This window comes from Cetorhinus maximus, chromosome 12 (assembly GCF_964194155.1).
Source record: "Cetorhinus maximus chromosome 12, sCetMax3.hap1.1, whole genome shotgun sequence".
Lineage (NCBI taxonomy): Eukaryota > Metazoa > Chordata > Chondrichthyes > Lamniformes > Cetorhinidae > Cetorhinus > Cetorhinus maximus.
In genome coordinates this window covers 124,253,186-124,278,411 of record NC_135890.1, presented here as the reverse complement: position 1 = coordinate 124,278,411, position 25,226 = coordinate 124,253,186, and the positions used below count along the sequence as shown (strand labels likewise).

At 42.8% G+C, this 25,226-nt stretch overlaps 1 protein-coding gene across 4 annotated transcripts in view; it reads left to right on the top strand.

The window, feature by feature from the left end:
* The first annotated feature begins 160 nt into the window (after positions 1-160).
* sbno1 (strawberry notch homolog 1 (Drosophila)) overlaps positions 161-25,226 on the top strand; it is a 151,392-nt gene continuing 126,326 nt past the window's right edge. For 2 of the 4 annotated variants that reach the window (XM_078554592.1, XM_078554590.1), the window contains exons 1-2: positions 275-410; positions 5,655-5,786. In XM_078554592.1, the coding sequence (XP_078410718.1) occupies positions 5,655-5,786 (132 nt within the window). In that variant the 5' untranslated portion in view covers positions 275-410. Of the gene's footprint in view, positions 509-5,654; positions 5,787-25,226 lie in introns of all 4 variants that reach the window. The other 2 variants (XM_078554593.1, XM_078554591.1) reach the window with 2 other exon arrangements.

The following is a 25,226-nucleotide window of genomic DNA, read 5'->3' as shown; positions in this document are numbered from 1 at the left end:
CCAGCAGGTTAGGATGATTCCGACGCAGCCCCGGGGATTTTGAATTACGCGCTCAATTGCTATTGGCCGCGTTGACGTCAGGGCGGGCACGGATTGGCTGGACCGAGGCTGGGGGGGAGGAAGGGGTCGCGCGGTCACGTGACCGGGAATTGCCGCCGGTGATTTGGGGAGAGAAAAATAACGTAAATTCAACAAAATTATGCCACATCTTTTAACTCTTTTACGGGTTCGTCTGATTCCGGTGGCACCGCGTCTGTCTGAAACGGTCCGCAGTCCGGAGCCCGAGCGGACGGTTGGGGAAGGCGCCCGGCCGGGGGTCACGTGATGGATGATGGCGGCGGCGCCTGACATGGCGGCGAGTGGTTAGCGGGCGGACCGTGCGCGCAGTCTCTCCTCACCTCAGCGCAGCTGTGAGTAACTGAGGCTGCTTTCCCCTCTCCTCCCGCCACCGAATCGTACCGAAATCCACCGGCAAACCTACCGACGGGGACACTAGCGTGAGCTTGAGGTAAAATCCTGAGGGGGAAAGGCCGTTTTTAATTGAGAAAATAATTGCCCCTCTCCTGACGTGAAGGCGAGGCGCCGCTCGGTCGGTTGGTAAATTTTTATTTGGTCGCGGTGCGGGCGGCTCTCGGACCCAGGCGGCGTCTGTTTCTTTTCCAATTCTCTTATTTATGTCACCAACTTAAGGACAAAGAGGGAAACGGGTGTTGATTTTTAGGGCAGTGCTCGGCGTGAGGCCCCTGGGCCTGGCTGTGTTGGGAGTTCTAGCCTGGAGTACGTGTGTGTGGGAGGAGGGGGAGGAGTGGTGGGGGGGGGGTGCTATGGTTTATTTTATTTCGGTTTCTATTTCTCCTTTTCTCGGTTGTTTGAAGTTTTCAGGTTTCGGCCACGTTTGCCTCTAGTCACCATTATACAGCTATATAAAAAAAAACCCGGAAGTTTGCTGTCTATACTGAGCACGTGTTTATAAGCAGAAGGCTAAGGTCTCTCTCTCACTACATTACCTTCTTCCCCCCCCCCTTCCCATCTCCTTTTGTGTTTTGTTTATATTCTCCCAGGGGACCTGATTTCTATTTTATTTTCCTTTCCTGGAATGGTCTCGTGTTCAAAGGTTTAACCGTCCTGAGAATGTCTACCTTTGTATGAACGGCCAGGGTTCCAGAATTGGGCAGCGAGGGCTGTAAACAAAGTTGTTCAAGCCCCTTTGCCAAGCGTTTGGGTGCTGCTGAGCCTCCCCCGAGGAACGGAAAAAGAGTATCCTGGGTGGGGACCTACAAATATCGGAACTTGCCTTTTATTTTATTTAAATACAAGGATTCTCCTCTCTTTCTCCCCCTCCCAAAACGTTCCCTCAAACGTAGTGTGTTGACACGTTTTAGTTTGCTGTTTTACAGGAGTCTGAGAGTTAACCTTTAATTTCCCTTGTGTATAATTCACCCCCATGGCAGGGAAAAATAAACGCCATGGTTAATATCACGTTGTGTTCTGCCTTTTTTTAAAGGCAAAAAAAGGTGTAGGTGGGAAAGAGTTTGATGGTTTTCATTGACACTTTGGGATTGTTTGCTTTAGATCGTAAAATCCAAATTCTCAGTTTTGTGGTCTTAATTACTAAGCAGGGAAAATACCAAACCTGAAGGCATGTGAGCAATTGGGTGTTTTACTGAAAACTCCTAGCCTTCTAGAGGGGGTGGTGTACAAATATCATTTAATAATGATCTTGTGCTGAACACATGGACAAAATGTTTTTTCTTGATTCATAACCATTTTCAAGAAGTCCACGCCAACTATGGACAATGGAGCCATTGGTTTAAGTTTGTTATTTAACTGGTTGGAGTGTTTACGGATTTAAATATCTGGATGCATTCCTGATATGTCATGTTTAGGTCCTTGAATATCACTGGATACAGTGTAGATGTTTTTCTCAACAGGATGCTTTTTGCTATTCATTTCTTCATCATAGATTTTTAGATTATTCATTCAATAATTTAAAAACAGTTGCTGTTTACAAGCTTACAAGAAAGTTAACACTTCCAACTATGATCAGCTTCGTTATTTTGTTAATTTGGCCATCTGAAATGTTGTGTTTTTTGTTCTTTGGGGAACACTGACAATCCTTGGCTGACCTGTGGGTATTGAGTTAGCCATATAATGAGACTGATGTCAGATGTAGGCTGAACTGGGCAAGGGTGGCAAGTCTCAAGGTCCCAGTTAGGTTTTCTGACAATGTGACAATTTTCATGGTCATTTGAAAAAAATAATTTTCTCAACTTCTGCCTTTGCTGCTTTGAAGTCATGAAGTCTGGGTTGCCTGTATACCAACTACTACCCCCTGGGATAATTGTTCATAGTGTGGCCAACCCTCGGAGCGAGGGTGGATGCTAGACAAGACCCTCTGGGGTGCTGCTAATGGCTTTTGGCCTGTCATTTTATCTTCCCCACCCTTCTCAGTAAATTTAATAATCAAAATGTGTTATATTCTGGACAAAGTTCAGCTCAACTTTTCTAATCAGAAATTGTCCTTTTGGGTCTACTGTATCATGGCTATGTCATTTGAGCAAGCACCGACCTGGAGTGATTTCATCTCCCCCAGGATGTATTTTTTCCCCATAGATTCATTTGGGTTGTGGATGGCATTGTATAATTTGAGTTGTGAATCACTTGATTTTGTACTTGTTTTCATTTTGGACCTCACAACATTAATGGTAGAGATTAAGAAACTGAACATTGCTTTGAGGAATATACGGCTGAGTTTCTCGCACAACTTTACTTGGAGCTTTTTGCTTTTATGGTATTCTGTTAGTGTGGTTTGCTGTCATGTTTATTGAGAAGTATGTGCCCCACAACTGATGTGGGTTTGAAATAATCTGTGATATGACTGATGTTTGACAGATCATTTCTTTCTTGATTGGGAATAGATTTTCACAGTTGTGATCCTAAATTAACTTTAGTTGGATTTAGATGTATTTTACTGAACATGATTTAAATGAAATTGTCTTGTTTTACTTCAAAAATTCTCTTTAGCAAAACATTTCCATTTAGATCTTATAAGCAGAGCTACCTATTCAGTTGGAATTGTAATGTTACGTGACATTTTAATTTTTACAATATTGATGTCACCAGTATCCCTTCTGTCTAGCTGTGGATTGATGACTTATTCAACTGTCTTTAGTTTATGAATCTGAAATTGTGCAAAATATTTTGGGAAACTGACTCTAGGTGAGGTTAGCATTTCATTGCAAGATGGTTGAGTTTGACAGCAAAACTATCACCAAGTTAAAAATAAAAGACACACCATGGCATAAGGAAGTTGCAGCAGTTGCTAATGGGCAGGCCAATGCATGATCATTTATATTGAAGTTTTTTTCATTCACGGGATGTAGGAAAATTGGCAAGACCTGCATTTATTGCCTATCCCTGATTGCCCTTGAAGGAGGTGGTGAGACACCTTGAACTGCTGCAGTCCCTGTGGTGAAAGTACTCCATTGTACTATGAGGAATTCCATGAATTTGACCCTATGATAGTGAATGAATGGCAATACAGTCATAACTGGGCAGGAAATATATGACTTAGAGGAACTTGGGTGGTGATGTTCCCATGCGCCTGCTGCTCATCCATGCTTTTCTAGGTGGTAGAGGTAGTTAGTTTGGAAAGTGCTGTTAAAGGAGCCTTGGCAAGTTGCTGCAGTACATCTTGTAGATGGTACACACTGCTGCAACTGTTCATCGATGATGGAGCCATTGATTGTATAAGGATAACAAAGACAAAAATACCTGGAAAAACTCAGCAGGTCTGACAGCATCTGCAGAGAGGAATACAGTTAACGTTTCGAGTCTGTATGACTCTTCAGTCATATGGACTCAACATTAACTGTATTCCTCTCCGCAGATGCTGTCAGACCTGCTGAGTTTTTCCAGGTATTTTTGTTTTTGTTTTAGATTTCCAGCATCCGCAGTTTTTTTGCTTTTATCTTGTGACTGTATAAGGATGCTGATCAAGCAGGCTGCTTTGGCCTGGATCGTGTTGTTGGAACTGCACTCATTCAGGCAAGTGGACAGTATTCGATCATACTTCTGCCTTGTAGATGGTAGAATGGATTTGGGATAAAAACAAAAATACCTGGAAAAACTCAGCAGGTAGCATCTACGGAGAGGAACACAGTTAACATTTCGAGTCCGTATGACTCTTCAATAGAACAGTTCTGTTGAAGAGTCATACGGACTTGAAACGTTAACTGTATTCCCCTCCGCAGATGCTGTCAGACCTGCTGAGTTTTTCCAGGTGTTTTTGTTTTGGATTTCCAACATCCGCAGTTTATTGCTTTTATCGAAAGGATTTGGGAGTCAGTTGAGTCACTTACCACAGCATTCCCAGTCGATTCTTGTAGCCACAGTATTTATATGGTTGGTCCAGTTAAGGTTCTGGTCAGTAGTGACCCAGGATGTTGATGGTGGGGGATTCAATTATATTACACTCTCTTGTTGAATATGGTTATTGCCTGGCACTTGTCCAAGTCATTCTCCATGTGGGCATAGAATGCATCGTTATCTGAGAAGTTGTGAATGGAATTGATTGCTGTGCAATCATGATATTCCTACTTGTCTTGATCTTGTTTGAGAGGCTGCTAGTTTTTAATTGCCAGATTGGATTTGTCCTTTGCTTTTGTGGATAAGCCTTACCTGGGCAGTTTTCCACTTCTCCAGTGTTGAAGCTGGACTGGAGCAGCAAATACCGTAAACAGATTCAACAGAATAGCTAGATCTTTTTGGGAAAGTATGGGGTTGTGAACTGAAAATAATTAAACTTGTTGCTACATGTCCTAGCACTTTCTTCAGATTTCCCTAATGTCATCGAGCTTCTATTGTTTCAGTTGAGTTGGTTAATTGTGGGTGTGGGGATTAATTCATGCTGATCTGTACAGTTTTTGTTTGAGGGCATAATATTTTTTAGCAGTAGATCTGGTTCAGAAGGTGATCAACTTGCTTTTGGCCCTCCACTAATTATAGGATACGCAGCACAAAAACAGACCGTTTGGTCCAACCAGTCCATGCTGGTGTTTATGCTCCACTCACGTTAGCTCCTAACGTTTCTACTGTCATAATCACCTATTCAGTTCCCCCTGATATGCTTGTCTGGCTTTCCCTTAAATGCATCTATGCTATTTGCTTCACCACTCTGTGGCAGAGTGTTCCACATTTAGGAAGTTTTTCCTAAATTCCCAATTGGATTTCTCGGTGACTATCTTGTACTAATGACCTCTGGTGTTGCTGTTCCCCATAAGAGGGAACATTCTCTCTGTAGCCACTCTATCAAAATCTTGAATTGTGCTTAATGACGCTTAATCCAACTGTGAAGAGAAAACCTGGAATATTTTGCTGTTATTTCCAATTTCCCACAACACGACAGGCTAAATCACAAACCCAGGAAGCAACTGGACATTTTCCCATTATTGCAGGGAAGATAGCTCCAATTTCCAACCCTTCCTTTGTTCATCTTCAGTACAAATCACCCCTGTATTCTTGCAACAATGTAGTGAAACTAAAATGAGTGCCAAAATTGGTTTTAGTTTTATCGAATCAGTAATATGTGCAGTGGAGGCTTTTGTTTAAAAAAAAAAATCCCCAATTTAACAAATTCTGTTGTTAACCTACAGATGACAGACCCAGGTCAAGATCTTCTGCTTGCTGCTTTGAGCGAAAGTGGAATTAGTCCTAATGACCTCTTTGATGCAGATCCACTTGACACTGGCTTGATGTCACCTCTGCCATCCAGTGGCATACAGCAGGTAAAAATGACTCTCTAAATAATTTATTTGGTATCTACATTGATTTTGTTCATATTTTTCTTTCTTATCTTGGGTTTTAACTTATCAATGCCATTCTATGTTGTAACTTTTTATCAATAGTTCATACTAGTCATTGGAAGGGGGAGCTGGGATTGAGGCCACAAGATTTTGTATCTTGGGCTCCTATTTTAATTGCAGAAATTTTGAATATGTATATTATGCAAAGCATGTTATGGTGCAACTTTGGGCAATATTATCTCCCTTCATCTTCTGAGTTCAGTATCAGCTTTCACAAAGAAATTGGATGAATAGCCTGTGATGGCTCATGCTTTGGTGGGGTGCAGAAAGTATTTTTTGCTGGGGTGATGGTCCCTTCAAGAACTAGGTTTTTATAGAAGATAACTGGTAGAACACCTGCCTTTCAGTAACTGATCATGTGACCAAGTTGCCTAGGAGATGACAATAGAAAAAGGGTCAACAAGAAGTTAATTATAGTGGGGAGTAGATTGTGGTTGTGGTCTCAAGCAGGGTTTCAGTTTGTAGTTTTTGAAAAAGCTTGCTGCAGGAAACATCTCTTTCAAGCAGAATTTATTTGAAATTCTGTGTGTTGGCTAAAGCACAAGTACACAACATAGGACCACATGCCCACCGAGCCTGCTCCACCATTCAATGTGATTATGGCTGATCTTGGGCTTCAGCTCTATTTTCTGGTTGTTCTCCATAGCCCTTAATTCCCTGAGACACAAAAATCTATCTATCCCAACCTTAAATATATTCAATGATGGAGCATTCACAACAACCCTCTGGGGTAGAAGATTCCAAAGATGCACAACCCTTTGAAGTAATTTCTCCTCATCTCGATCCTAAATGATCGGCCCCTTATCCTGAGACTGTGTTTTAGATTCCCTGAAGAAGAGTTTAAAACTCTTGTTAACTGAAGGACTCCTTATGGTGAGCTGAGCATCTAGGGATAGTCAAGTTGAGAAGGGAGAGAGAATTTTAGTTGCAAGACTCCAGGATTAAAATATATCAGAATCAGGGCAGTTCTGACCGGCGTGGCTGCACCTAAATTTTTAGCAATGCCTGTGTTGAATGGGAGTTTACAACTGTGGGATGGTTGGAGGAGATTTGAAGGGACAATCTTGCTGGAAGTAAGTGGAAGGCCCAAGATATCTCAGTCCTTATATGAATCTTTGAAACAGTACTCTGATCAAGTGGTTAACCTTCCAGTTTCTGATAAGTACTTGACTTGACCTTATTGAGGTCAAAAAAGAACAGAGCGAAAGTTGAATTAAGAAGTTTGGTTTAGAGTACAAGTATCTCTGTTCATTGTACTTTTAATATCTTTAACGTAACTGACCATTTACCAAAATAGAGTAGTTATTAGTGTTAATATTCTTTTTGGTTTTGTGTAATAAAATTCTTTTGTTTAAACCATGAACTTTGCGGCTTCATTTTGTTAGTAAATACCTGGGTTTTCAGGTTCTAAAAAAATTAAGCACATTACTGATCTCTCCCAAAGTTGTAATAAGTTGAATGAAAAAAAAATTGCAGGGGTGTGGAGAAAGAGCCGGGCATGGGAATGACTGGATTGCTCTACTACAGAGCTGGTGCAGACAGTGCCACGTGGCCTCCTACTGTGTTGTGCTGTTCTTCTATGATTGTATTCTATTGGAGATGGTGAGGGCTCCAGTTGTGAATGCTTTGATGTTGTTGCAGCACTGAAAGTGTTGGTCTTGTTTAATACAACTTATTCATGCTAGTTGGATTTTTAGCGATGATGCCAGTGAAAACACAGTACCAAACCAGCTTGAACATTGACTATGAAATGCACATGTTTGTCAAAGATAGCTCCACATCTTGACAGAGTTGTGGCATAGCATCAGTAAGTCACAAATTAAGTGAAGCAAAAATTAATGTTTAATCACAGTTTAATTAATGTTAATAACAGTTCTGAAGAAGAGTCATACGGACTCAAAACGTTAACTCTGTCTTTCTCTCCACAGATGCTGTCAGTTCTGCTGAGTTTTTCTGGCAATTTTTGTTTTTGTTTCAGATTTCCAGCATCTGCAGTATTTTGCTTTTATTTTAATGTTTAATTGGACAGCTAATTTCTTCACAGAAAGTACTTGGGTTGCAGGTGGTCTGTGAAATTTTTATAACACAGGAGGAATGGAGTCTCTGAAGGAAAAAGATTGAGGACCTCTGCAATAATTGATTCCAAGTTGAAATCATTTCCATATTACCATTTTGGGAGATGGGTTGTAGGCAAGATTTAGTGTATTTGTTAACTTGCTTTCTAAGTCATTATTAGTAAGTTTAGACTTTTCTCAATTTTTTAACCTCTGGAAGAATGCAGCTCCGGACTTAAACGGCAATATGACTGAAAGGCAGAACTGGTAGTTAACAGAAGTTGCTTCTCTGTAATTGTAAATCATTGATCTAGCCCCACAAAGTCTATAACAGTAAAGGGTATGTTGGGGTTAGTACTGTTTGAGGGAACTGAATGCAGGAGTGGTATGTATGTGTGTATATCTGTTGGATCAGTCACGCTCCCACAATTAGTGGGGTGTTGCTAATACTATTTTCCTTTGGCTAAGCAATGTTAATTTTTACTAGCATAACTTCATGAGGAACACTGAGGTTTTTGTATCTGACTGCCTGATGTGATTATTTTTACTGTTATAAATTTGAAAATTGTTTCAGATTTTCTGATTCAGGCAATCAGTCAATCTGAAATACAGCAGTTGTTCTGTATAAGTTTTCAGTATTTCACACACTTTGTATGATCATTACAGTATGTTGTTACCCTGACCAGGAACAAATAATGTGCTTCGACCTGAAAATAAGAGATTTAAACCTCTTTAATTGCATGTTGCTCACTTTAGAAAATCTTTCTGATTGTAATCAAGATTGGTCTGTGATTTTTGACATTTTCTTGTAACACGTTTAGTGATGGTGTCAAGCACTCTCCCTTGAAAGTGACAACAGAGTTATGCTATTGAGTCAGGCAACAATTGTTTTCAAAAACTGTACAGTCAGAATCATTGAAATATTTTGAATGAAGTGTGGTTGAAGACTAGGCATAATGATTCTTCAGTTGCTAGAGCTTGGAAATTACTGTAAGTAATATTATCATAAAGTAGAATGTGTTGTATTAAGCTCTTTGTTCTCTATTGTGAGAGATGAGAACTCATTAGAACTAAAAACAAAAATAGAATTACCTGGAAAAACTCAGCAGGTCTGGCAGCATCAGTGGAGAAGAAAAGAGTCGACGTTTCGAGTCTTCACGACCCTTCAACAGAACTGAGTATAGTTAGGAGAGGGGTGAAATATAAGCTGGTTTAAGGTGGGCGGGGGGGAGAGAGAAGTTGACGGGGTGGGGTGGTTGTAGGGACAAGCAAGCAGTGATAGGAGCAGATAATCAAAAGATGTCACAGACAAAAGGATCAAAGAGGTGTTGAAGGTGGTGATATTATCTAAGAAAATGTGCTAATTAAGAATGGATGGCAGGACACTCAAGGTACAGCTCTAGTGGGGGTGGGGTGGAAAGACTGACAAGGTATTAGTTGTAGATTTTAAAATAATGGAAATAGGTGGGAAAAGAAAAATCTATATAAATTATTGAAAAAAACAAAAGGGAGGGGGAAGAAACAGGGTGGGGATGAGGGGAGGGAGTTTAAGATCTAAAGTTGTTGAATTCAATATTCAGCCAGGAAGACTGTAAAGTGCCTAGTCGGAAGATGAGGTGCTGTTCCTCCAGTTTGCGTTGGGCTTCATTGGAACAATGCAGCAAGCCAAGGACAGACATGTGGGCAAGAGAGCAAGGTGGAGTGTTAAAATGGCAAGCGACAGGGAGGTTTAGGTCTTTCTTGCGGACAGACCGCAGGTGTTCTGCAAAGCGGTCGCCCAGTTTGCATTTGGTCTCTCCAATGTAGAGGAGACCGCATTGGGAGCAATGACTGCAGTAGACTAAGGGGAAATGCAAGTGAAATGCTGCTTCACTTGAAAGGAGTGTTTGGGCCCTTGGATGGTGAGGAGAGAGGAAGTGAAGGGGCAGGTGTTGCATCTTCTGCGTGGGCATGGGGAGGTGCCATAGGTGGGGGTTGAGGAGTAGGGGCTGATGGAGGAGTGGACCAGGGTGTCCCGGAGGGAACGATCCCTACGGAATGCCGCCAGGGGGGGTGAAGGGAAGATGTGTTTGGTGGTGGCATCATGCTGGAGTTGGCGGAAATGGCGGAGGATGATCCTTTGAATGTGGAGGCTGGTGGGGTGATAAGTGAGGACAAGGGGGACCCTATCATGTTTCTGGGAGGGAGGAGAAGGCGTGAGGGCGGATGCGCGGGAGATGGGCCGGACACGGTTGAGGGCCCTGTCAACGACCGTGGGTGGAAAACCTCGGTTAAGGAAGGAGGAGGACATGTCAGAGGAACTGTTTTTGAAGGTAGCGTCATCAGAACAGATGCGACGGAGGCGAAGGAACTGAGAGAATGGGATGGAGTCCTTACAGGAAGCGGGGTGTGAGGAGCTGTAGTCGAGGTAGCTGTGGGAGTCGGTAGGCTTGTAATGGATATTGGTGGACAGTCTATCATCAGAAATTGAGACAGAGAGGTCAAGGAATTGAAGGGAAGTGTCAGAGATGGACCATGTGAAGATGATGGAGGGGTGGAAATTGGAAGCAAAATTAATAAAATTTTTCCACGTCCCGACGAGAGCATGAAGCAGCACCGAAGTAATCATCGATGTACCGGAGAAAGAGTTGTGGGAGGGGGCCGGAGTAGGACTGGAACAAGGAATGTTCCACATACCCCATAAAAAGACAGGCATAGCTGGGGCCCATGCGGGTACCCATAACCACACCTTTTATTTGGAGGAAGTGAGAGAAGTTAAAGGAGAAATTGTTCAGTGTGAGAACAAGATAAGCCAGATGGAGGAGAGTGGTGGTGGATGGGGATTGTTCGGGCCCCTGTTCAAGGAAGAAGCTAAGGGCCCTCAGACCATCCTGGTGGGGGATGGAGGTGTAGAGGGATTGGACGTCCATGGTGAAGAGGAAGCGGTTGGGGCCAGGGAACTGGAAATTGTTGATGTGACGTAAGGTGTCAGAGGAATCACGGATGTAGGTGGGAAGGGACTGGACAAGGGGAGAGAGAAGGGAGTCAAGATAACGAGAAATGAGTTCCGTGGGGCAGGAACAGGCTGACACGATCGGTCTGCCGGATCAGTTCTGTTTTTGGATTTTGGGTAGGAGGTAGAAGCGGGCTGTCCAAGGTTGGGCGACTATCAGGTTGGAAGCTGTGGGAGGAAGATCTCCAGAGGAGATGAGGTCAGTGACAGTCCTGGAAACAATGGCTTGGTGTTCAGTGTGCGCCATTTCTGCCAACTCCAGCATGATGCCACCACCAAACACATCTTCCCTTCATCCCCCCTGGCGGCATTCCGTAGGGATCGTTCCCTCCGGGACACCCTGGTCCACTCCTCCATCACCCCCTACTCCTCAACCCCCACCTATGGCACCTCCCCATGCCCATGCAGAAGATGCAACACTTGCCCCTTCACTTTCTCTCTCCTCACCGTCCAAGGGCCCAAACACTCCTTTCAAGTGAAGCAGCATTTCACTTGCATTTCCCCTAACTTAGTCTGCTGCATTCGTTGCTCCCAATGCGGTCTCCTCTACATTGGAGAGACCAAAAGCAAACTGGGCGACCGCTTTGCAGAACACCTGTGGTCTGTCCGCAAGAAAGACCCAAACCTCCCTGTCGCTTGCCATTTTAACACTCCACCCTGTTCTCTTGCCCACATGTCTGTCCTTGGCTTGCTGCATTGTTCCAGTGAAGCCCAACGCAAACTGGAGAAACAGCACCTCATCTTCCGACTCGGCACTTTACAGCCTTCCTGGCTGAATATTGAATTCAACAACTTTAGATCTTAAACTCTCTCCCCCCATCCCCACCCCGTTTCTTCCCCCTCCCTTTTGTTTTTTTCAATAATTTATATAGATTTTTCTTTTCCCACCTATTTCCATTATTTTAAAATCTACAACTAATACCTTGTCAGTCTTTCCACCCCACCCCCACTAGAGCTGTACCTTGAGTGTCCTGCCATCCATTCTTAATTAGCACATTTTCTTAGATAATATCACCACCTTCAACACCTCTTTGATCCTTTTGTCTGTGACATCTTTTGATTATCTGCACCTATCACTGCTTGCTTGTCCCTACAACCACCCCCGCCCACCTTAAACCAGCTGAAATTTCACCCCTCTCCTAACTATACTCAGTTCTGTTGAAGGGTCGTGAAGACTCGAAACGTCGACTCTTTTCTTCTCCGATGCTGCCAGACCTGCTGAGTTTTTCCAGGTAATTCTGTTTTTGTTTTGGATTTCCAGCATCCGCAGTAGTTTTTTGTTTTTATCATTAGAACTAAACCAGTTAATTGTTGGTAAGTCAGTAGACAGAATAGTTTGGCATAACCACTTTGTGCAATAGTTATAGAATGGTTACAGCACAGAAGGAGGCTGTTTGGGCTGTTGTGTCTGTGCTGGCCCTCTGAAGGAGCAATTCACTTGGTGCCGCTCCCCTGCCTTTTTTCTCCATAGCCCTGCAAATTTTTCCTTTCCAGATAATCCAGTTCCCTTTGGAAGCTTCAACTGACCTTGCCTCCTCTACACTCTCAGGCAAATGCATTCCAGGTCCTAACCACTCACCGCATAAAAAAGTTTTTCCTTGCCTCCATTGCTGCTTTTGCCAGTTAACTTAAACCTGGACCCACTGGTTCTATATCCGTCCACCTATGGGAACAGTTTCTTCCTATATACTCTCTCTAGACCAATGATGATTTTCAATACCTCGATTAAATTTCCCCTCAACCTTCTCTTAAAGGGAAACAGTCCCAACTTCACCAGCCTTTCTGCATGACCGAAGTTTCTCATCCCTGAAACCATTGTCGTCAACCTTTTTTATATCTTTCTAAAGCCTTTACAGCCTTCCTAAAATGTGGCACCCAGAACAGGGCGCAGCACTCAAGTTGAGGCTGAACCAGTGTTTTATACAGGTTTAACATAACTTGCGTGCTTTTGTACTCTATGCCCGATTGATAAGGCCCAGGATAGGATATTGTATTTTGAACTGCTCTTTCAACCTGCCCTGCCACCTTCAACAATTTATGCACATAAATACCCAGATCCCTCTTCCTACTGAAATGAATTACGTCACACTTCTCTGCATTAAATTTCATCTGCCACTTGTCCACCCATTACATGGACCTGTCTGTGCCCTTTTGAAGTTCCACACTCTCCTCCTCATGGTTCACAATTCTTCCAAGTTTCATATCATCTGCAAATTTTAAAATAATGCCCAGTACACCAAGGCCTAGGTCATTGATTTACGTGAGGAAGAGCAAGGTTCCTAACATTGATCCCTGGGGAACTCCACTACAAACCTTCCTCCAGCCAGAATAACATTCATTATCGATTAACTTTGTATTCAGGTTCCTTCTATCCCTTTTGTTCCATGAGCTTTAACTTTGCTCACAAGTCTGTGGTGCCACACTTTATCAAATGCATTTTGGAAGTCCGTGCACACCACGTTAAAAGAATTGCCCTCAGTAACTTTCTCTGTTACCTCATCAAAAAGCTCAAGCAGGTTAAGTAAACATGATTGCCCTTAAATTCATGCTGGCTTTCGTTAATTAACCTTTATTTGCCCAAGTAACTATTAACTTTGTTACAAATTATTGTTTTTTGAAGCTTCCCCACCAATGAAGTTAAACTGATTGGCCTGTAGTTGCTGGGCTTATCTTTGTAGCGTTTTTTGAACAAGGGTGTAATGTTTGCAATTTGCCACTCCTCTGGCACAGCCTCTGAGTCTAAGGAAGATTGGAAAATTATGGCCAGTACCTCTGTAACTTCCACTCTCACTTCCCTCAGTATCCTAGGATGCATCTCACCCATTCCTGGTGCCTTATCAACTTTAAATACAGACAGACTGTCCAATACCTTATTAATTTTAAACTCAAGAGTGTTTGACAATGACCTGAGCAGCAACATCTTTCTTGGTAAAGACAGATGCAAAGTATTAATTTAATACCTAAGCCATGCCCCTACCCCCATGCGTAAATCCACTTTTCAGTCCCTAATGGGAGCGCGCACCCCCCCCCCCCCCCACCTCCCCGCCCCCCCCGGAACTACCTTTTTACTATTTGTATGTCTATAAGACTTTTGGTTTTTTTTTGTTATCTGACAGTCTCTTCTCATACTGTCCGTTTGTTTCTCTTATTTGCTTTGTCAATTCCTTACTCAACCTTCTAATTTTGGCCTGGTTCTCAATTGTATTATCCACCTGACATTTGAACCCTATTATACAATGATCAATATCTTCTAAATTTTCCCTTAATGACACGTGATTGACTTGGCCCACCTTATTCCCAAGAACCAGATCCAGCAGTGCCTCTTTTCTCATTGAGCTGGAAACATACTACTGTAGAAAATTTTCCTGAACACACGCTAGGAACTCTTGCCTTTACACGACTACTATCCCTGTCTATATTCAGATAATTAAAGTCCTGCATTATAGCTACTCCATAATTCTTGCACTTCTCTGTAGTTTCCTTGCAAATTTGTTCTTCTACATCTTTCCCAGCAGTTGGTGGCCCATAGGCTGCACCAAGCAATGTATTTGCATCATTTTTTTGTTCCTTGGCTCCAGCCAAATAGATTCTGTCCTTGACCTCTCTGCAGCATCATCTCGAGTACTGCAATGTTCTCCTTGATCAATACAGTCACCCCTTCTCCTTTCCTATCTTTCCTGAACACCTTGTATCCAGGAATATTTAATACCTAGTCATACCCTCCTTTGAGCCAGGTCTCTTATCATATTGCCAAATAGCTAATTGTACCTGGTGAGGCAGCTCACCAACCTCATTTGCCATGCTTTGTCCATTTTCAGTGGAACCCTAATTTAGACTTTTTACTTTCCCTTTTATAGTGAAACTATATTTCTTTCTTATGCTGAAACTATGTAACACCTTGCTATTTCCTATCCTATCTTTCTCTCCCAATATTATTTTCATCTTGTCATGCCATTCCAGTATTACCTCTCACACCCGGCTAAGTTAGTTTAACCCTCTACAAAAGCTCTAACAAATGGCCCTGCAAGGAAATTGGCCCTGGTTTAGGTGCAACCCATCCAGCCTGCACAGGTCCCAGACAGTTCCCAATGTTTCAAGAATCTAGAGCCCTTTGTCCTGCACAGTCTCTACAGTCATGCATTCATCTGCTGTATCCTGTTATTTCTATACTCACTTGGATGTGGTACCAGGTAAAATCCAGAGATTACTACTTTTGAGGCCTTGCTTGCTAATTTCTTGCCCAGCTCCCTAAATTCTGACTAGGATCACATCCCTCTTCCTGTGTCATTGATCATTGATACTGATGTGGATCACGACTGGTGGCTGTTCACCATGCCTACTCTGGGAGTTCTGCAGCCGTTCAGTGGCATCTTTGATCCTGGCACCAGGGCGGAGGGTGCAGCATATCATTCTGGATTCAGGTCTGCGGCCACTGAAATGCCTTTATGTTCCCCAAACTACCAAATCTCCTATAAACTAGCGCCCCCCCACCCCAAACTCCCACCCACCCACGCAGCCAGCCTCCTGCATAGCTGAGTCATACCTGGTTCCATGGACTTTGCTCTCGCTGCTCTGCCCAGATTAGCCATCACTTTGATCAGTATTTAGAACTGAACATTGGTTGGAGAGTGAGGTGCATTAGGGAGACCTCTGCCTATTTCTTCTTGACTGCCTGGTGGTCACCATTCCCTCTCTCCCTGCATACTCTTAAGCTGTGAGGTCAGCACATCTACAAAAGTGCTATCCACAAAGCTCTCAATCCTGAATATGCACCACAGTGACACTAGCTGCTGCTTAAGCTCTGAAACCCATAAAAGGACAACTGGTCTTTTCAATTTTTGGCGTTTCTGTTCCTACAACGTCTAAGATTTATATGTAAAGGCTTTTTCTGGTATATTTTCCTTTCGATCTTGGTATTTTTAAGCTGTGCTGGCAATTAAAAAACGCAAACTAAATATTGTAATCATTGTTTTCTTGCATTTGCTTAGCAAATTTGTGTTGTGACTGCATAGAACAAACCTGGCGCACGTGTTAAATAATGTTTAATCATACGATAGAGCTGCTCAATCATAAAGGGGTTTGATAGAATAAGTGAGAAAAAGTTTCTAGTGGCAGAAGTGTTAGGAATGGGAGAACATAGAATTTAAGTAATTGGCGAAGAAACCAGAGATGACAGGAGGATTTTTTTTCCGCATACCGAATTGTTGTCTGGTGTGCACTGTCACAGGTGGCGTGCACTGTCACAGGTGGTGAAGGGTAGAAAATTGTAAGTTGTGGAGCTAATTGGATAACTCTTCCAAAGAACAGGCATCAAGGGCTAAGTAGCCTCCATCTTTCTGATTGTCCTGTACTTTGATCATTAGAAAGTGAGATAGATGGCTCTGTCCAAATTGATGCTGTTTGTTGAGTGGGACGCACATGTTCTCTAAGTGGAGGCTTCAGATCACCCTTGGGTAAGAAAATTAAGGTTATGCTCCCTAGCTTGGTATTTTTATCCTCCTAGGGACTGACCAAATGAGGCATTGGTGGAGGTGTGCATGACACCACTTGCCTATCTTTGTTGTTAGCAGTGGAAACAAATTTCCCTTATTGATCTACTTTCTCTGTCTTTTTCCTTCTATTTTAGTCATTTTTGAATGTTGCAGGTCAATCAGATTTGGAGCAGGAGAGGTTTGTAGGATAACTTGTCTTCCCTCAGTCCTTGCTAGGAGAGGGAATTGAGCTGCTCAGCCTCATGGAGCAAAGCTTGGCTTCATTCACAGCCAAGGATGGTAACACAGTATTCATAAGCTAGTTACTGCAGATAGTAAGCCTGCTAATTTTGAGCTCCAAGGTTTGTTAATTGTTATATTCCCCAAATAATTTTGCCAAGCAGATCCCTGTAGAATTAATTTTTCTTCCCCCATTAAAGCAGTGCCTCCATTTCCTGGCCTACTTAAAGCATTTGTTGTCTTTAATTTACTTGGTAGCAATGTGCTATTATATTATACAGTGCAAAAATACACTGAAAAGAGCACCGTAGTGCTTTTGTTAGGATTGCATGCACCTTGTCCATCTACAAAAAGAACTGACGAATTTTGAGCTTTTGATTTCAGTAGACCCCATTTTTTTCTAACCATATAAAGCAAATTTAGTTTAGAAGATTGAACCATTTGTTCTTGGTTATCCATGGCTGCTGATTGTTTAAATTTCAAGTCTTGGTTTGCCAGTTCCTCTTCAAAAAAACCCAAACCCCCATCTTCTGAACCACCAGCCAAAGCCGAATCCTCCCATTCCTTTCCACGGTTCTTAAGTGCATTGTTGCCATCCAGCTGTATGCTCTACTATTTCATACAAACATACGAAAACGAACAGAAGTAGGACATTCGGCCCCTCGAGCCTGCTCTCACCAATGCCCTGTATAACTGAAGCATAACATCCTTACTTTTATGTTCAATCCCTCTCCTAATAAAGGATAGCAATCCATTAGCCCCCTTAATTACTTGCTGCACCTGCATACCAACTTTTTGTGACTCATGCACTGGAACACCTTGATCTCTCTGCACCTCAGTATTTTGCAGTAGTTCTCCATTTAAGTAACACTCTGATTTTTTTTATTTTTCCTGCCAAAATGAACAACTTCACATTTTCCCACGTCTTCCATCTGCCAGATTTTTGTCCACTCAAGCAACCTATCTATATCCGTTTGCAACCTCTTTATATCCTCTTCACAACCTACTTTCCTACCTATCTTTGGGTCATCTGCAAATTTAGCTATCACGCCTTCGCTCCCTTCATCTAAATTGTTGATATGAATTATAAAAAGTTGAGGCCGCAGCACAGACCCCTGCGGGATTCCACTCGTCGCATCCTGCCAATCAGAAAAAGACCCATTTATGCATCCTATTTTCTACCAGCCAGCCAATCTTATGTCCATGCTAATATGTTACCTCCTACACCATGAACTTTTATTTTCTGCAATAACTTTTGATGTGGCACCTTATCAAATGCCTTCTGGAAATCCAAGCACAGTACACATGCAGGCTCCCCTTTATCCACAGCGCATGCTACTCCATCAACAAATTCCAATAAATGAGTTAAACATGATTTCCTTTTCACCAACCACGTTGACTCTTTCCGATTGCCTTGCGTTTCTCTAAGTGCCCACCAATACCTCCTTAATGGTTGATTCTAACACCTTCCCCACGCAGACGTTAGGCCAACTGGCCCATAGTTTCCTATTTTCTGCTTCCCTTCTTGAATAGAGGGGTTATATTTGCTGCTTTCTAATCTAATGGAACCTTTCCAGAATCTAGGGAATTTTGGAAAATTAACACCAACGCATCTACTACCTCATTAGCCACCTCTTTTAGGACTTTAGGATGAAGTCTGCCAGGGCCCGGAGACTTGTCGGCTTGCAGCTCCATCAGTTTGCTCAGCACCGCTTCCCTCATGATTATAATTTCACCAAGTTCCTCTCTCCCTTCTACCTTGAGATTTACAGCAATTACTGGAATGTTTTTAATATTTTCTATAGTGAACACAGAAGCAAAATATTTGTTCATTTTGTCCGCCATTTCCTTATTATCTACTATTAACCCCCCCATTGTCACTCTCTAGAGGACCAACACTCACTTTTTTTCTTTTTAAATACCTGTAGAAACTCTTGCTGGCAGTTTTTACATTTCTAGCTAGCTTTCTCTTATACTCTAATTTCTTTCTCCTAATTAACCATTTAATCATTCTCTGCCATTCTTAATCGTTTGCCCATCGTCTGACCTGCTTTGCGCGTGATTTCCTTCTAAAATCCCTTCCCCCAAGGTACCACTGATATTGCCCTGATTAGATTCCAGATGTTCTTATGAATGCCACGATTGCATATTTAACCCAACTTGCCTTTCTCAAACCCTCTGCACTTGCTAAAAGCAAAATACTGTGGATGCTGGAAATCTGAAATAAAAACAGAAAATGCTGGAAAAACTCAGCAGGTCTAACAGCATCTGTGGAGAGAGAAAGAGTTAACGTTTCCAGTCTGTATGACCCTTCAGACCCTTCAACAGCTCTGCACTAGCTGTTGTCCAGTAATTATACCATTCTCCATAGTGTCTCTTATGTTGCAGAGCTGCCGCTTGGTTCCACTTTTGCCTGCCCCAATATAACCACACTTCGTGCAGTAGCTTCTCCTCCCAACTCAAAAATGCCATAAAGTTCCATAGTTAGTCTCCACCTCTTCATTTTTAAACTCTTTTAGAGTCCACCAAATAAACTAAATCCACCAAATTAACTAAATGCCTCTTCATTTTTAGATGCACTAGTCTGCACTAATAGCTGCACTAATCATGAGTATGGGACCAATCTCACTGAAGTATGCTCATGGATGTCTCTAGCTATTGCCCAGCATGAGGCTGCAGTCACAATTTAGCCCCAGGTTGCTTTTCTGATGTGGACTAAATATTGAACCATAGCTTAAACTTAACATTTGACAAGACTTAGCCATTCTTTTGGGCTGCTGTCGTAAACTCCCCACCCCAGACAGATTGTCCTCCTTACTAGTTTGTTTGGGCTGAACCGAAGGCACAGTTTCCATGCCTTGTTTGACCCCAAATCGTGCTTTGAACACCATCCCTAATCCATCACCAAGATAAACTACTTCCATAACTGTGAAACTTTGCACCTCCACTACAGAAGCCCTTGTCCACACCTTTGTTGCTTTCATGGTCAGCTTCTGTGTAATGTTCCTTGCAGGCTTCCCCAGCTCCATTATAATGAACTCCAAATCATTCAAAACTCTGCTCCTTGTATCCCATAGGTATGTACTGCTTGCCTACCTCCTCTGTGTTTACTGAGCTCTATTTGTGGACTTATTCTCCCCTCTCGATCCGCTCCCTATAAAGAACCACCGCACAAAATTTAGGATTCTTGACTACACCCTGCTTACTGTATTTGTATCCTCAATGCCTAAGTCTTTGATTCTCTTAGATGTATGCTCAAATTCTGTTCCTTAATGCCTGTGTCCTGTTTTCCCTCCCTCTGACTTCAGATCTATTCTATGTTTTTAATTACCTCTTCTAACTTTCTCTTGCTTTTCTTTCTCTTTTTTTTTGATTTGGGATTTTTAATTTTAAAGGCGATGGAGTTGTAATTGAGTACTAAATATGATCTGGAGTATCGTATGAAACCAAGTTCTGTGTGCAGATGTATAACTCAGTCAAGTAAATATGATGTAACATTGTAATCTGCTATGCAATTGAACATGCTGTTGTGAAAATAGGCAGTTATTGGGCGCTCCTGCTGTTCCTCTTTATGTCTGCATACTGTGAAATTGCAGTTGGTATGCAATGTGCAGGTAGAGGTCAATTTTTCACTCCTGCGACCACCCTCTTCACATTTTTCTAGTGCTGGTTTAACATCTTGCACTTAAGTGCACCAAATGCCCTCACTCCCTGGGGTGCTAACTTGATTGAATTATGGTGGTTGGTATTGTCACAATTGCTTAAGTAGTATCATCAAGCACATGGTGAACAGCAACGCAAGTAAAAATACAGTATGGGCTTTTGAAACTGGCCAAATGAAATGCAGTGCTCCTTTCTGGTCCTGTACATTGTCATGTCCAGTCTAATATGCTGTGACCTCTATGTGGGTATTTAGAATAATAAGACTGAGTAGCACACTATATAATAGTGGAGTATGTTTATATGTAATTATGTGCTTTTAGGAGTGGGTATGAATTTATTCGCCCTACTTTTACCAGAGAATGTAGGCTGATACTTCAAATGGTTTTCCTGTCTTTTCAGTCAATGCCCATCAGTCCTTTAGAACTTGGTATGGGAGCAGGACCATGTTCTGCAGTGAAATCGGAGTCTGAGACTGTGGTGGGTACAGCAATGCTTAATGTGTAGGTAGGCATTTTTAAAGCCCAACGATTGGTGCATATGTTGGGGTTGTGTAGTATTTTGCACTCTGGCAGTCTCTTATTACAACAGCAATTTATTTAGTGCCTTTAGTATAAGAAAATGTCTCAAGATACTTAATAGAAGTGTTAGAAAATAAAATTGGACACCAAGGCACACCAGGCGATATTAAGACAGATGGGCAGAAGCTTGCCAAAGAGGTTTTAAGGGGCTTCTTAAAAGAGGGAAGAGAGTATTTTTAGGGAAGGAATTAGAGCTTAGGGTCTAGGCAGCTGAAGGCATGGTCATGGAGCAGTAGAAATTGTGGATGTTCAAGAGGCCAGAATTAGAGGGGCTCAAATCTTGGAGAGCAGTGGGACTAGGGGAGATTACAGATAAGAGACGATGCAATGGTGGGAGTTGAAAACAAGGATGAGAATTTTAAAATTGAGGCATTGCTTAACCAGGAACCAATGTAGTCAATGGACATGGGTGATGGGGTGCGAGTAAGGACATGGTCACCAGGTTTTGGGTGACCTCAGGTTTATGGAGGGATTAATGTGAGTGGTTAGCTAACAGTGCATAGGAATAGTCAAGGCTTGAGGTAACAAAGGCATGGATGAGAGTTTCAGCATCAGATGCGTTGAGGTAGGGTTGGAGTATGACGATATTACACAGATTGAAATTGGCATTCGTGGTGATGGCATGGATATGTGGCTGATAACTCATCTCAAGGTTGAATATGACAGTAAGATTGTCAATAGTCTGGTTCAGCCTTAGCCAGTTGCCAGGAAAGGGATGGAGTTGCTAACCCAGGTATGGAGTTTGTCGTGGGGATTGAGATGATGCCTTCCCAGTTTTTAATTGAAGGAAATTTCAGGTCATCCAGTACTGGATGTCAAATAAGCAGTCTGATAATTTCACAGCAGTGGAGGAGTCGAGGAAGGTGGTGGTGCAGTAGAGCTGGCTGTCGTCAGTCTGCATGTGAAACCTCAAGTGTTTTTGGATGATGTCACCGGAGGGCAACACGTAGATGAGAAATGGACCAAGGATTGATCTTTGAGGGACCCCAGAGATAATGGTGAGAGAAGAGAAGCCATTGCAAGTGATTTGCTGGCTATGATTAGATGGATAAGAATGAAACCTGTTGAGGGCAATCCCATCCAGCTAGAGAATGGTGAGGAAATGTTGGAGGAGGAGAATGCGATCAGCTGTGTCAATGGCTGCAGACGGGTCCCGAAGGATGAGGGTTATTTAACTTTTCCATAGTCTCATGGAATATCATTTGTGACTGAGTGTGTTGTTTTGGTACATTGTGTGGGGGGAGGTGTGCATAGAAAGTTGATTTGAGGGATTCAGCAGACATGGAGTTCCAGGAAAAAACGGGCAAGGACATTGGAAGGGAAGTTAGCTGGTCAGCAGTTTAGTGGGAATAGAGTTGAGGGAGCAGCAATGGGTCTCATGGATTAGATGAGGGCATGAGGATTTAAAAGAGAAACGAGAGAAAGATGAGTTCAGGGCTAGAACAGGAGGCTAATAGAGGAAGTTTGGTTTGGTAGATGAGAGGAATAGGAGGGAAGTGGCAGAGGCAGCCGATTGTATGGTCTCAATCTTAGTGTTAAAGATGCCCATGAACTTGCATCCTTGTACTTCTTGCAGGTCAGGTTGGAGGAGATGAGAGGGGTTTTAAAAGACTGTTGGCAGTAAGGTGTTTGCGGGGGGCGGGTTGTGTGGTGTTGGGGGGCGGTGGTGGATTGGGAATCTTTGCATTCAAAGATGATTCTGGAATAGTGAGCATTTTCCACAGATGAGACCAAGGAGCAGGACCTGATAAAAGCAGAATGCTGCGGATGCTGGAAATCTGAAACAAAAGTAGCTGGAAAAACTCAGCAGATCTGACAACATCTGCGGAGAGGAACACAGTTAACGTTTCGCGTCCGTATGACTCTTCAACAGAATTAAGGAAATATAGAAATGAGTTGAAATATAAGCTGGTTGAGGGGGGTGGGACAGGGAGAGCTGGATAGAGGCCAGTGATAGGTGGAGGCAAAGAAGAGATTGCCAAAGATGTCATAGACAAAAGGACAAAGGGGTGTTGACATTGGTGGTATTAGCTGAGAAATGTGCTAATGACGACATTAAGGGTAGAAAGCAGGACGAGCAAGTGACAGCCCTAGTGGGGGTGGGGTAGGGGGAAGGGATCGAAATAGGCTAAAAGGTAAAGATAAAACAATGGATGGAAATCGGTGGGAAAAGAAAAAAAAATAATGTTCTAAATGTAGCTTGGTATTCTCTAATCTAACTGGAGAGTCATAAAATGACCTTTTCGGTTTTATTTTTTAAGAGGCAAGAATCCAGTTTCATTCCTTTGTGTTTACGTGTTCAAAATGCAGCACCCATATCTACAATCATGCTACTCCCATTTGTGAAAAGTCTGTTAAACAGGCTTTGTCACGTGGTGTACATCAGGCACCAGTTAGAGAAATTTGTGAAGTGAGATTAGATACAATGCCAAATTGCTTCCCTGGGATCTTCATTGATAAAGTGGTAAAAAATTGAGCAGTTACTTAGTGCTATAATCAGGGCAGATGCCTTATAAAGCTTATCCGGATGATTATCTCAAGCACAATACAATTTGCAGAAATGACAGTATTGGTAGGAGTTTTGTTGTATTGGTAGGGGACGCAGTCCCACCTTCACATTGAGCATGCCCTCCATCGTTTTGTGAGGCACTACCACTGTGCTAGATGGGATAGATTTCGAACATGTCTAACAACTCAAAACTGGTGTTGCCAGCTGATACTACTGGACAAGCCTGATTCCAGGGTGGAACCTGACTTGATAGATCCTAACTTTTATTTGTTAATTTATATACATGGAGAGTGACTGAACAGAGTCACAGAAGCCAGCTAATGAATTTTTAACAAAAGATTAAACACTTATTAAACAAAAGATGAACTACATTACAATACTCCTTCACCCACAACTGTATGCGCGCGCGCACGCGTGTGTGTGTGTGTGTGTGTGTGTGTGTGTGTGTGTGTGTGTGTGTGTGTGTGTGTGTATCGGGCGGGGTGTATAATTAAACAAAGCTCTGCACATCAGTGCAAAAGAAGAGGCTGAAGCATTTGCAGCCATAAGTGTTGGGTGGATGATCCACCTTGGCCTCCTGAGAATTCCAGCATCACCAAGGTACAACACTGGCATCTGCCCAGGTATGTCGTGTACACAAAAAGCAGGACAATTAACACCTGATCAGTGTACTCTCGATAATCAGTAAAGTGAAGGAATGGGTCATCGACAGTGCTATCAAGCAGCATGTGCTTTGCAATAACCTGCACACTAATGCTCTGTTTGGGTCCCCCCCAGGGCCACTCAGCTCCTGACCTGATTGCAGCCTTGGTCCAAGTATGGACAAAGCTGAATTCAAGAGGCGAGGTGAGAGTGACTGCCCTTGATATCAAAGCAGCATTTGACCAAGTGTGGCATCAAGGAGTACTAGCGAAACTGGAATCAGTTGGAATTGGTGGGGTTGGATGGAGTCCACTGGGTAGAGTCAAACCGAGCACGAAGAAGGTGGTTGTAGTTGTTGGAAGTCAGTCATCTCTGTCCTAGGACTTTATTGCAGGAGTTCCTCAGAGTAGTGCCCTAGGCCCAACCATCTTCAGCTGCTTCATCAATGACCTTCCCTTCATCATAAGGTCAGAAGTGGAAATGTTCACTGATCATTCAATGTTTACCATTTGCGATGACTTAGGCATTGAAGCAGTCCATGTCCATATGCAGCAAGAAGTGGACCATATCCAGGCTTGAGCTGATAGGTGGCAATTAACATTGTGCCACACAAGTGCCAGGCAATGGCCATCTCCAACAGGAGAGAATCTGACCATCTCCCTTTGACATTGAATGGCATTACCATTGCTGAATCCTCCAACAACATTCTGGGGGAATTACCGTTGACCAGAGCCTGAACTGGACCAGTCATATAAATACTGTGGCTACAAGCGCAGGTTAGAGGCTGGGAATTCTGCAGTGAGTAACTCATCTGACTCCCCAAAGCCTGTCCACCATCTACAAGACTCAAATCAAGAGTGTGATGGAATACTGCCCACTTCCCTGAATGAGTGCAGCTCCAACAACACTAAACCTTGACACCATCCAGAACATATGGCTGATAATCTACCTCAATGCCACTTTCCTGCACTATCCCCATATCCCTTGATGTCATAATTATCGAGAAATCTATTGATTTGTCTTGAATATGTTCAGTGATGAAGCTTCCATAGCCCCCTGGGATAGAGAATTCCAAAGCTTCACCATCCTCTGAAGAAATTACTCCTCATCTCACACTTAAATGGCCTGCCCCTTAATCTGAGACTGTGTCCCTTGGTTCGAGAACACCCAGCCAGGGGAAACATCCTTCCTACATCTACCCCCTCATGCCCTG